Source organism: Salmo salar, chromosome ssa14 (genome assembly GCF_905237065.1).
Source record: "Salmo salar chromosome ssa14, Ssal_v3.1, whole genome shotgun sequence".
Classification (NCBI taxonomy): domain Eukaryota; kingdom Metazoa; phylum Chordata; class Actinopteri; order Salmoniformes; family Salmonidae; genus Salmo; species Salmo salar.
Window position 1 is genome coordinate 34,094,111 of NC_059455.1, and position 11,837 is coordinate 34,105,947.

An 11,837-nucleotide genomic window follows, 5' to 3' on the forward strand; every position below is an offset into this window, starting at 1 on the left:
GATAAAAGGCGTCCTCAGTAGCCAGACTTCCTAAATCAGTTGCCAGAGAGGAAGAAAACTGCTCAGGGATTTCACGACGAGGCCAATGGTGACTTTAAAACAGTTAAGAGTTGAATGACTAATAGGATCAAATGGAGGACGGCTTAACATTTTAGTTACTCCACAATACTAACCTAAATGACTGAGTGAAAAGAAGGATGCCTGTACAGAATAAAAATATTCCAAAACATGCATTCTGTTTGCAATAAAGAACTAAAGTAAAACTGCAAAAAAATGTGGCAAAGAAATAAACTTTATGTCCTGGATATAATATCAATAGCCTAAAACACAACGCCAAATATACACTGGAGTTGCTTACAAGACAACATTAAAATGTTAATGAGTGGCCTAGTTACAGTTGACTTAAATCTGCTTGAAAATCTATGGCAAGACTTAAAAATTGCTGTCTGGCAATGCTCAACAACCAACTTGACAGAGCTTGAAGAATTTTAAAAAGAATAATGTGCAAATATTGTACAATCTAGGTGTGCAAAGTTCTTAAAGACTTACCCAGAAAGACACAGCTGTAATCGCTGCCAAAGGTGATTCTAACATGTATTGACTCAGGGGTGTGAATACTGTATTCTGTATTTAATTTTTCAATGCATTTGCAAAAAAACATGTTTTCACTTTGTCATTATGGGGTAGTGTATTTTTTTTTTTAAATAATACATTTTGAATTCAGGCTGTAACACAAAGTGTGGATTAAGTCAAGGGATATGAATACTTTCTGAATGCACTGTAACTGATTTGACAGAGAAATATCAGCCAGCTAGCCTATCCTGAAACTTTGCTAGCTAGCTAGCTGCTGTCAGGTTGGCTAAACACAAGATCAACACAGGCTTTAGCCTACACATAGAACTGAATTAGCAGATCATCTTGAGATCAGAAGTCAACTTCAAAACTTCTAAGTCAGGCAGGTAGCCTGGTGGGTAGGAGCGTTGGGCCAGTCACCAGTTTCTTGACCGAATCCTTGGGCTGACTAGTTAGAAATCTGTCATCCTATCCCTGAGCAAGACTGTTCCACAGGCGCCGATGATGTGGATGTCGATTAAGGCAGCCCCCCGCTCCTCTCTGATTACCCCTAAAAAAATACACATTTCAGTTGAATGCATTCAGTTGTACAACTGACTAGGTGTCCCGATTCAAAGCTATCTTAACTCACTGTTACTCACCATTGCCCCTGTTTGTTTGTTGTGATTGAAGGGCAAAGAAACATCCACATTAAACCACAAAGACAACTATTTTGGCCTTCAGGAATGGCTGCTGCATTTCTTAAATGAGCACCGGAAGCATCACAAGCGGAATCGGTGAGTGCAGTTCACCTTTAAAAACGATATGCTATTTATCATTTTATCTATAAAATGTCTTGCACAACTAACTTAAACAAATTATCACTTTACTCATTTATTTTGGGATCCATCCCTGTAAACGTCCTTCCCTGATGATGCTCAGGTGGACAAGGACTGTCTCATTAAATACAAGCACATTTATGTCCATCAGTCTCCTCGCCGCTTCTCCTCCATTACCTTTGACCTTTTTCAAAAAAGACGAGGACTCAGGACACATCACACTATTTTCCCTTACTTTAAGCCTCTCTATTTCATTTTTTTTAGTTTCCCCCTGCTGGTGTTATCTTGAATTGATCTGTTTTTTTTTTTTTAGTTTCTACAATTCCAAATCGACTTTGGGTCATTGAAAAGCGCTATATAGGTCCTATGTATTATCATTCATCTAAAAGCGCAAATTGACTCTCATGAAATCAATATGATTATTTACTATATAACATTGTTTTTATGATTTTGTGGTACAAACACACATTGTTACCAGTTGTAAATAAGTTCTTAAAATTAAAGTGAGGATCCATCAGTCAAACATGAAAACAATTTCACAATTCAATTCGGAGGAAAAACTTGTCAAAATGTCTCAAAATACCTTCTGTACCACATTTTCACATAGAAAGTGTTAGCGGAAAGCTATGCAATTAAGTTCCTATTAGTTCCATCTGTTCTGAGATTACATTAAACTTGTGTGTGGATCCCCTGGGTATGCAGGTGCCACGTATTGAGACACTGCACTCTCTCCTATGTGAGTTCTCTGATGTGACGTCATTTTGGAGCGCCGGGTGAAGCATTTCCCACACTGTGTGCACTCATACGGTTTCTCCCCACTGTGGACCATAGCATGTCTGATCAGATTGCACTGCTTGGTGAAACTCCTGCCACACTGTTCACAGGTGTACGGTTTCTCTCCGGTGTGACTCCGGAGGTGTTCTTTGAGCTGGCAGAGACGCTGGAAGCTCTTCCCACAGAAGGTGCAGCTGAACCGCCTCTCGGTGGTGCCGCCTGATCTCCACTGAGTCCTCATTCTCTTCACCATGTTAAAACTACTGTGACTCAGGCTGTATCCAGAGAAGGTGGAGGTGGTGGCCATGTTTGACCCTGTCGTGCACTCACTCAATCTCACAGTCGCTTCTGAAGCCCTGTATTGATGCAGCCTTGGCTGTAGAGCTAAACTATTTCCTTCATTACTTGAATTCAGCATCTCACTGCTCTGTCCCTCTGGCATCTGTTGTCTAGTTTCATCAGCCAATGTCCCTACATGTCTTTTCATGTGTTTTGCAGCACTGAACATGTTAGCATGTGGTTTCCATATAGAAGAGTGAAGTGATGGCCCTACTTCATCTGTCATAGTAGGAACAGATGGCAGCCCACTATGAGATGGGAAAATTGAGATATTCTGAGAGTACTCTTCTGTGGAATGAAAGGAGAAATCTGGGTGGCCATCAGGGTCAGTGTCTCTGCCTGGATCCACAGAGGTCCACAGCTGCCCATCAGACTCATCCATAACAAACTGGTCAGGACCTGCCAGGGTCGTGGTCTGATCCAGCTCCTCCTCTTTCACCATCACTAGCTCTAGTGAGTCCTCATCTGGCCGGTGCTGCGCTGTGCTGAACACCTCTGTAGATGTGAGCCGGGGTGTTCCTGGTTCCTTTGGACGATCAGAATTGGGGTAATGTTCCACTGAGTCTCTGGGAGATATATTGGTTTGTGTGATGAAGTCTTCATCACAGTGCCGTTGCTCAAAGGATGGTGGTTTCCCAGGCTTGGAACCAGATTCTAAAGATTTGGGGATAAACATAAAATAAACATTACAAAAGACCCTTAACAGTTGCAAAATACGACTGCTTTAAAACTGACTGTGTGTGTACGTGCACTCCATACGCCAGAACATGAAGCACCTAATTCCAATGTAGCAATTTGGAACGTGCATACCACCACACAGTCTTCCATAGACAGACAGAGCAGTGCCCCTTATGGTCACACCCACCCTCTCCAGTGATCCTGAGCTCTTCCTGTGGGTCAGTCTTCCACACATCCTCTGCTGTCTCCTCATCTTTGATCAGTATGGGTTCAGTCTCCACTCTCTGCTCCACATCTGTAGGCTGTAACAGGGACTGAGGTTATTACTCTGGACACACACCATATCTAACCCTTTTCATACTCATGAATCACACAAAAGTGATAAAATCTCCTGATAATCCAATATCAGAATTGATCCAAGAGGCCAGTCAGGTCTCTGTAATTGTAAAAGGTGATGTATCAGACCTGGGGTTGAGAGTCCTCCTCAACAGCCAGCTCTTCGTCTCTGCACTGTGAGGTACTCCTCTGCTTGTTCAAAACAATCTTGACTGGATATGAAGATCTCTCTGAAGCCACGGGGTAAAAACCTGGAAAATAATTGTTTTCTGTCAAATATTAGGCTATTCACACATTTGGGTTTTGCATATACAATTAATTTACTAGCCTGGAGATGCGACGTAAAATTTCCTTGAATTCTACATCAGGCATAAATGAGTGTCTGGATCAGGAAAGTTCTCTCACGACCTCACAAGCCAGAATGTTGAATAAAATTATATTTTAACTTACTTTACCAGTTGTCATTGTTCCTTTTGCTGGAAAGAAAAGCGGTACGGCAAGCGGTACCGGAGTGCCAAGTCTGGGACCAAAAGACTCCTAAACAGCTTCTACCCACCAACCCATATGACTGCTGAATAGTTAATCAAATGGCTTCTCTGACTACTTGCACTGACTCTCTTGCACCGGCTCTATGCACACTCACACTCCAACACACACAACATAACACTACATAAGCTCACAAAACACACACTGACACTCACATACGCCGCTACTACTCTGTATTATTTATCCTGATTGCCGTGTCACTTTTCCCCCTACCTGCATGTACATACAGTTGAAGTCGGAAGTTTACATACACCTTAGCCAAATACATTTAAACTCAGTTTCACAATTCCTGACATTTAATCATAGTAAATATTCCCTGTCTTAGGTCAGTTAGGATCACCACTTTATTTTAAGAATGTGAAATGTCAGAATAATAGTAGAGAGAATGATTTATTTGAGCTTTTATTTATTTCATCACATTCTCAGTGGATCAGAAGTTTACATACACTCAATTAGTATTTGGTAGCATTGCCTTTAAATTGTTTAACTTGGGTCAAAACGGTTCAGATAGCCTTCCACAAGCTTCCACAATAAGTTGGGTGAATTTCGGCCCATTCCTCCTGACAGAGCTGGTGTAACTGAGTCAGGTTTTCAGTTTTGCCCACAAATTTTCTATGGGTTTGAGGTCAGGGATTTGTGATGGCAACTCCAATACCTTGACTTTGCTGTCCTTAAGCCATTTTTCCACAACTTTGGAAGTATGTTTGGGGTCATTGTCCATTTGGAAGAGCCATTTGCGACCAAGCTTTAACTTCCTGACTGATGTCTTGAGATGTTGCTTCAATATATCCACATCATTTTCTTGCCTCATGATGCCATCTATTTTGTGAAGTGCACCAGTCCCTCCTGCAGCAAAGCACCCCACAACATGATGCTGCCACCCCCGTGCTTCACGATTGGGATGGTGTTCTTCGGCTTGCAAGCCTCCCCCTTTTCCCTCCAAACATAACGATGGTCATTATGGCCAAACAGTTCTATTTTTGTTTCATCAGACCAGAGGACATTTCTCCAAAAAGTACGATCTTTGTCCCCATGTGCAGTTGCAAACCGTAGTCTGGCTTTTTTAATGGCAGTTTTGGAGCAGTGGTTTCTCCATGCTGAGCGGCCTTTCAGGTTATGTCGATATAGAACTCGTTTTACTGTGGATATAGATGCTTTTGTACCGGTTTCCTCCAGAATCTTCACAATGTCCTTTGCGGTTGTTCTGGGATTGATTTACACTTTTCGCACCAAAGTACGTTCATCTCTAGGAGACACAATGCGTCTCCTTCCTGAGCGGTATGACGGCTGCGTGGTCCCATGGTGTTTATACTTGCCTACTATTGTTTGTACAGATGAACGTGGTACCTTCAGGCGTTTGGAAATTGCTCCTAAGGATGAACCAGACTTGTGGAGGTCTACAATTGTCTTTCTGAGGTCTTGGCTGATTTCTTTTGATTTTCCCATGATGTCAAGCGAAGAGGCACTGAGTTTGGAGGTAGGCCTTGAAATACATCCACAGGTACACCTCCAATTGACTGAAATGATGTAAATTAGCCTATCAGAAGCTTCTAAAGCCCTGACTTCATTTTCTGGAATTTTCCAAGCTGCTTAAAGGCACAGTCATCTTAGTGTATGTAAACGTCTGACCCACTGGAATTCTGAAACAGTGAATTATAAGTGAAATAATCTGTCTGTAAACAATTGTTGGAAAAATGACTTGTGTCATGCACAAAGTAAATGTCCTAACCGACTTGCCAAAATTTGTGAAGTGGTTGAAAAACGAGTTTTAATGACTCCAACCTAAGTGTATGTAAACTTCCGACTTCAACTGTATTACCTCAACTACCTTGCACATTAACTATGTACCGGTACTCAATGTATATAGTCTCATTATTGTTATTTATTGTGTTATTATTTTTAATCAAAACATTTTAGCAAATTGTTCTTACTTTTTAACTCTGCATTTTTGGCAAAGTGCTCATAAGTAAGCATTTCACGGTAAAGTCTACACCTGTTGTATTCGGCGCATGTGACAATCAAATATGATTGTGAGACAATATCCACAGGAAAGTATAATTAAATCAACGTTTCAAAGCGTTCCCGAGCGCCGCAGCATCACTACAGACCCTGGTTCGGTCCCGGGCTGTATCACAAACGGCTGTGATCGGGAGTCACATAGGCCAACGCACAATTGGCCCAGCATCATCCGGGTTTAGTCGTCATTGTAAAATAAGAATTTGTTCTTAACTGACTTGCCTAGTTAAATAAATAGTGCATTCAAATTTCTATAACCTGAAGCATGCACAAAACCATACCGGAGTTTGGCAAGTATGCTGGTGGCGTGTATGTATTTTCAAATTGTGTGTATGCTGCAGGTGATCGAAAAATGAATAAACTACAAGTACTTTGAAAAGTTGATTTTATTATACTTTCCTGTGGCTCTCACACATTCCTACATGCCAATGGACCAACCGGTAAAGTAAATTAATCCATTTTTTTACATTCTGATTTGTAGAGATCGTGAGTCAACTTTCCTGATCCAAATGCTCATTTATGCCGGACGTTGAATACAATATAATTCAACGTCGACGTTCCAGGCTATACATTTACCATACAAAATAACTAACAGTACCTTTTCGTCTGCGCGTCTTCTGCAGCTCGCTCTCCATCATTTGACACTTCCTTTTCAGTACATCAATATCTCGCTGGCTTTGGGTCATTTCCAAACGTATAACAGCACAGCTATCATCTACACGTTTGTTTATTTCGGCTACGGCTGCTTTAGCTAATACCTCTAGAATGGATACCAATTGCGCCTGGAAATTGCAGTTCGCCATCTTGTCCAGCCCAAATTACAGATGCGTATTCCCTGTGTGAAGTAAATAGTATTCAATTTCCAAGATAACGTGCAAAAAACAAGTCGTGTATGTTAATAAATGACAACAATGTAGTGAAGCAGGAGATACGCGCAATTGTTCTTCTTCTATGGTATAATGGCGTTCGCATCAACGTGATGTGCATTCCGCCACCTACTGTGCGGGTGAATAATAAGGATAAAATATGAATATAAAAAACCTACAAACTATCAAAAAAGAAATTAACCAAACAAAATCAACCTACTTTTCTGTAACATTTAATTAAAAAAAATCTAATTTCAAATCTACACAGGCTCAAACGACTCCTGTGAGGGCGGGACGTTTCCTAGCGACAATAGTCCTTGTAGTATTTCTACGGTGAAGTCTTGAAGCCCCTGCCATCGCTCTTCAGTTCATCTCGTTAAGTTTAGTATTTATTACCGTAAATATGAGAGTGCAACAGCCCTTCAAAAATGTTATAAATTTGCACTGTCCAGCAAATAACAGGGTATATTCTTATTTGCATATACAGTGTAAGGTAGCCATATCTATAGACAAAAATAAATGCAGTGGCTCACTTAGTTATTAATGCATAATAGGCCTTCAGAAAGTATTCACAGCCCTTGACATTTTTCACATGATGTTATGTGACAGCCTGCATTTAAAATTGATTACATTTAGATTTTGTATCACTGGCATACACACAATACCCCATAATGTCAAAGTGGAATTATGTTTTTAGACATTTTTACTAATTAATTCAAAATGAAAAGTTGAATTGTCTTATGGCAAGCCTAAATAAGTTCAGAAGTAAAAATTTGCTTGAGTCACATAAGTTGCATGGACTCACTGTGTGCAATAATAGTGTTTTAACATGATTTTTGAATGACTACCTCATCGCTGTACCCCACACTTACAATGATCTGTAAGGTGCCTCAGTCGAGCAGTGAATTTCAAACACAAATTAAATCACAAGACCAGGGAAGTTTTCCAATGCCTCACAAAGAAAGGCCCCTATTGGTAGATGGGTAAAATAAAATAAAAACATTCTAAAAGCAGACTGCACCTGTGCATTGCCCATCCAACTACCTCATCCCCATACTGTTATTTATTTTGCTCCTTTGCACCCCAGTATCTCTACTTGCACACTCATCTATCACTCCAGTGTTTAATTGCTATATTGTAATTATTTCACCACTATGGCCTATTTATTTCCTTACCTCCCTTATCCTACCTAATTTGCACACACTGTATACAGACTTTTTCTATTGTATTATTGACTGCATGTTTGTTTATTCCATGTGTAACTGTGTTGTTGTTTGTGTCGCACCGCTTTGCTTTATCTTGGCCAGGTCGCAGTTGTAAATGAGAACTTGTTCTCAACTAGCCTACCTGGTTAAATAAAGGTGAAATAAATAAATAAAAATATTGAATATCCCTTTGAGCATGGTGAAGTTAATACTTACACTTTGGATGGTGTATCAATACACCCAGTCACTACAAAGATACAGGTGGCCTTCCTCACTCATATGCAAGAGGAAGGAAACAGCACAGGGATTTCACCATGAGGCAAATGGTGACTTAAAAACAGATACATAGTTTAATGGCTGTGATAGGAGAAACAGAGGACGGCATAACATTGTAGTCAGTGGTGGAAAAAGTACCCAATTGTCAACCTTGAGTCAAAGTAAACATACCTTAATAGAAAATGACTCAAGTAAAAGTGAAAGTCAACCAGTAAAATACTACTTGAGTAAAAGTATTTGGTAATAAATATACTTAAGTATCAAAAGTAAAAGTATAAATCATTTCAAATTCTTTACATTAAGCAAACCAGATGGCACAATGTTCTTGTTTTTTTTAGAGAGGGGCACACTCCAACATTCAGACAACTTATAAATTAATTGTTTGTGTTTAGTGAGTCAGATCAGACGCAGTAGGGATGACCAGGGATGTTCTCTTGATAAGTGTGTGAATTGGACTATTTTCCTGTACTGGTAAGCATTCAAAATGTAACAAACACTTTCAGGTGTCAGAGAAAATGTATGGAGTAAAAAGTACATTATTTTCTTTAGGAATGTAGTGAAGTAAAAGTAAAAAGTTGTCAAAAATATAAATAGTAAAGTACAGATACCACAAAAAACAACTTTAGTACTCAAGTATTTTTGCATAAGTACTTTACCCCACTGATTGTAGTTACTCCACAATACTAACCTAAATGACAGAGTGAATTTTCTATTTAACCCTTATTTTACTAGGTAAGTTGACTGAGAACACATTCTCATTTACAGCAACAACCTGGGGAAGAGTTGCAGAGGAGAGGATGAATGAGTCAATTGTAAGCTGGGGATGATTAGGTGAAGGTATGAGGGCAAGATTGGGAATTTAGCCAGGACACCGGGGTTAACACCCCTACTCTTACGATAAGTGCCATGGGATCTTTAGTGACCACAGAGTCAGGACACCCATTTAACATCCCATCCGAAAGATGACACCCTACACAGGGCAATATCCCCAATCACTGCCCTGGTCCATTGGGATATTTTTTTCAGACAAGAGGAAAGGGTGCGTCCTACTGGCCCTCCAACACCACTTCCAGCAGCATCTAATCTCCGATGCATGGTGGTATGCTGCTGTCTCAGGGTGGTATGCTGCTGCTGGAAATGAAGGATGCTTGTACAGAATAAAAATATCCCAAAACATGCATCCTGTTTGCAATAAGGCACTATAGTAAAACTGCAAAAAATGTGGCAAATAAATTAACTTTATGTCCTGAATACAAAGTGTTTGGGGCAAATCCAACACAACACATCACTGAGTACCACTCTTCATATTTTCAAACATGGTGGTGGCTGCATCATGTTATGGGTATGCTTGTCATCATTTACTATATCCACAGTAAAACGAGTCCTATATCGACATAACCTGAAAAGCTTTGGAGAAATGCCCTCCGGTCTGATGAAACAAAAATATAACTATTTGGCGATAATGACCATTGTTATGTTTGGAGGAAAAAGGGGGAGGCTTGCAAGCCGAAGAACACCATCCCAACCGTGAAGCACGGGGGTGGCAGCATCATGTTGTTGGGGTGCTTTGCTGCGGGAAGGACTGGTGCACTTCACAAAATAGATGGCATCATGAGGCAAGAAAATGATGTGGATATATTGATGCAACATCTCAAGACAGTCAGGAAGTTAAAGCTTGGTCGCAAATGGGTCTTTCAGATGGACATGACCCCAAGCATACTTCCAAAGTTGTGGAAAAATGGCTTAAGGACAACAAAGTCAAGGTATTGGAGTGGCCATTACAAAGCCCTGACCTCAATCCTATAGAAAATGTATGGGCAGAACTGAAAAAGTGTGTGCGAGCAAGGAGGCCTACAAACCTGACTCAGTTACACCAGCTCTGTCAGGAGGAATGGGCCAAAATCCACACAACTTATTGTGGTAAGCTTGTGGAAGGCTACCCGAAACGTTTGACCCAAGTTAAACAATTTAAAGGCAATGCTACCAAATACTAATTGAGTGTATGTAAACTTCTGACCCACTGGGAATGTGATGAAAGAAATAAAAGCTCAAATAAATCATTCTCTCTACTATTATTCTGACATTTCACATTCTTAAAATAAAGTGGTTATCCTAACTGACCTAAGACAGAGTTTTTACTGGGATTAAATGTCAGGAATTGTGTAAAGCTGAGTTTAAATGTATTTGGCTAAGGTGTATGTAAATGTCTGACTTCAACTGTAGTGTATTACATTTAGTCAAATGTTTAGTATTTGGTTCCATATTCCTAGCACGCAATGACTAAATCAAGCTTGTGACTCTACAAACGTGTTGGATGCATGTGCAGTTTGTTTTGGGTGTGTTCCGGATTATGTTGTGCCCAATAGAAATTAATAATAAATAATGTATTGTGTCATTTTGGAGTCACATTGTAAATGAGAAATGTTTTTTAAAAATAGGTTCTTAAAATAAAATTTAAATGAGGAGCCCTTAACAGTCAAACATCAAAACCATTTCACAAATAATTAGGAGGAAAAAGCTTGTCAAAATGTCTCAAAATACCTTATGTACCAAATTTTCCCATAGAAAAAGTTAGCAAAACAATGATGCAATTATTAACTTTGTTCCATCTGGTCTGAGACGACATTAAAATTCTGTGTGGATCCCCAGGGTATGCGGGTACCATATATTGAGACGTTGGAGGCGGCTTATGGTAGAGAAATTCATATTGAATTATCTGGAAACAGCTCAGGTGGACATTTCTGCAGTCAGCATGCCAATTGCACACTCCCTCAAAACTTGAGACATCTGTGGCATTGTGTTGTATGACAAAACTGCACATTTCAGAGTGGCCTTTTATTGTCCCCAGCACAAAGTGCACCTCTGTAATGATCATGCTTCTTGATATGCTACACCTGTCAGGTGGATGGATTATCTTAACGTTTTGATAACCATGTAAATCTCTCTCGGACAAGGTGACTTTTATCAATATATTCGGCTCTATTTACTCTAAGATTCGAAAATGCTAATTAGCGTCAACGTAAACATCATGCAAAACTACAAATCACTGCAAGCTCCTGCATGTCATCTCTAACTGAAGCCTTTGCTAACAGGTATTGTGTCAATTTACAACTTGCACAAGACAGTTCACAGAATTGTCAATTGAAAAACATTTTGCCTGATTATTTATTACTACATTTAACTAACAGATAGTTAATCCAGAGATTCTTACCTTTGCCTCGGCAGTCTCGTCTAGATCATCATAGCATTTATAGTTCATATGATAGCCACATTAGCAGCTAATTAGCATTACATTTTGGGGGTGTAAATACAGGCGAATATATTGATAAAAGTCACCTTGTCCTAGAGAGGTTTACACGGTTATCAAAACGTCATGCCAGGGTAAGCCTACATGAAACACAGTCCTTATT

General features: G+C 39.8%; 1 protein-coding gene across 1 annotated transcript; it reads right to left on the bottom strand.

The window, feature by feature from the left end:
- Positions 1–274: 274 nt before the first annotated feature.
- Positions 275–7,276, bottom strand: LOC106569392 (zinc finger protein 333). The gene is made up of 4 exons (XM_014140722.2): positions 6,679–7,276; positions 3,648–3,769; positions 3,370–3,484; positions 275–3,158 (listed from the first exon to the last, which is right to left on the bottom strand). Exons 1-4 carry the CDS (start codon positions 6,881–6,883, stop codon positions 2,056–2,058), a joined length of 1,545 nt encoding a protein of 514 aa, XP_013996197.2. The 5' UTR covers positions 6,884–7,276; the 3' UTR covers positions 275–2,055.
- Between the last annotated feature and the right edge of the window lie 4,561 nt (positions 7,277–11,837).

What these genes read in the sequence shown, in the direction of transcription:
- LOC106569392 (XM_014140722.2), bottom strand. Translation starts at nt 6,883, where the DNA reads ATGGCGAACTGCAATTTCCAGGCGCAATTGGTATCCATTCTAGAGGTA. An exon ending in AGGAGGACTCTCAACCCCAG is followed by an intron (nt 3,485 to 3,647) that starts GTCTGATACATC and finishes TCCCTGTTACAG; the next exon opens with CCTACAGATGTGGAGCAGAG. An exon ending in GCTCAGGATCACTGGAGAGG is followed by an intron (nt 3,159 to 3,369) that starts GTGGGTGTGACC and finishes CCAAATCTTTAG; the next exon opens with AATCTGGTTCCAAGCCTGGG.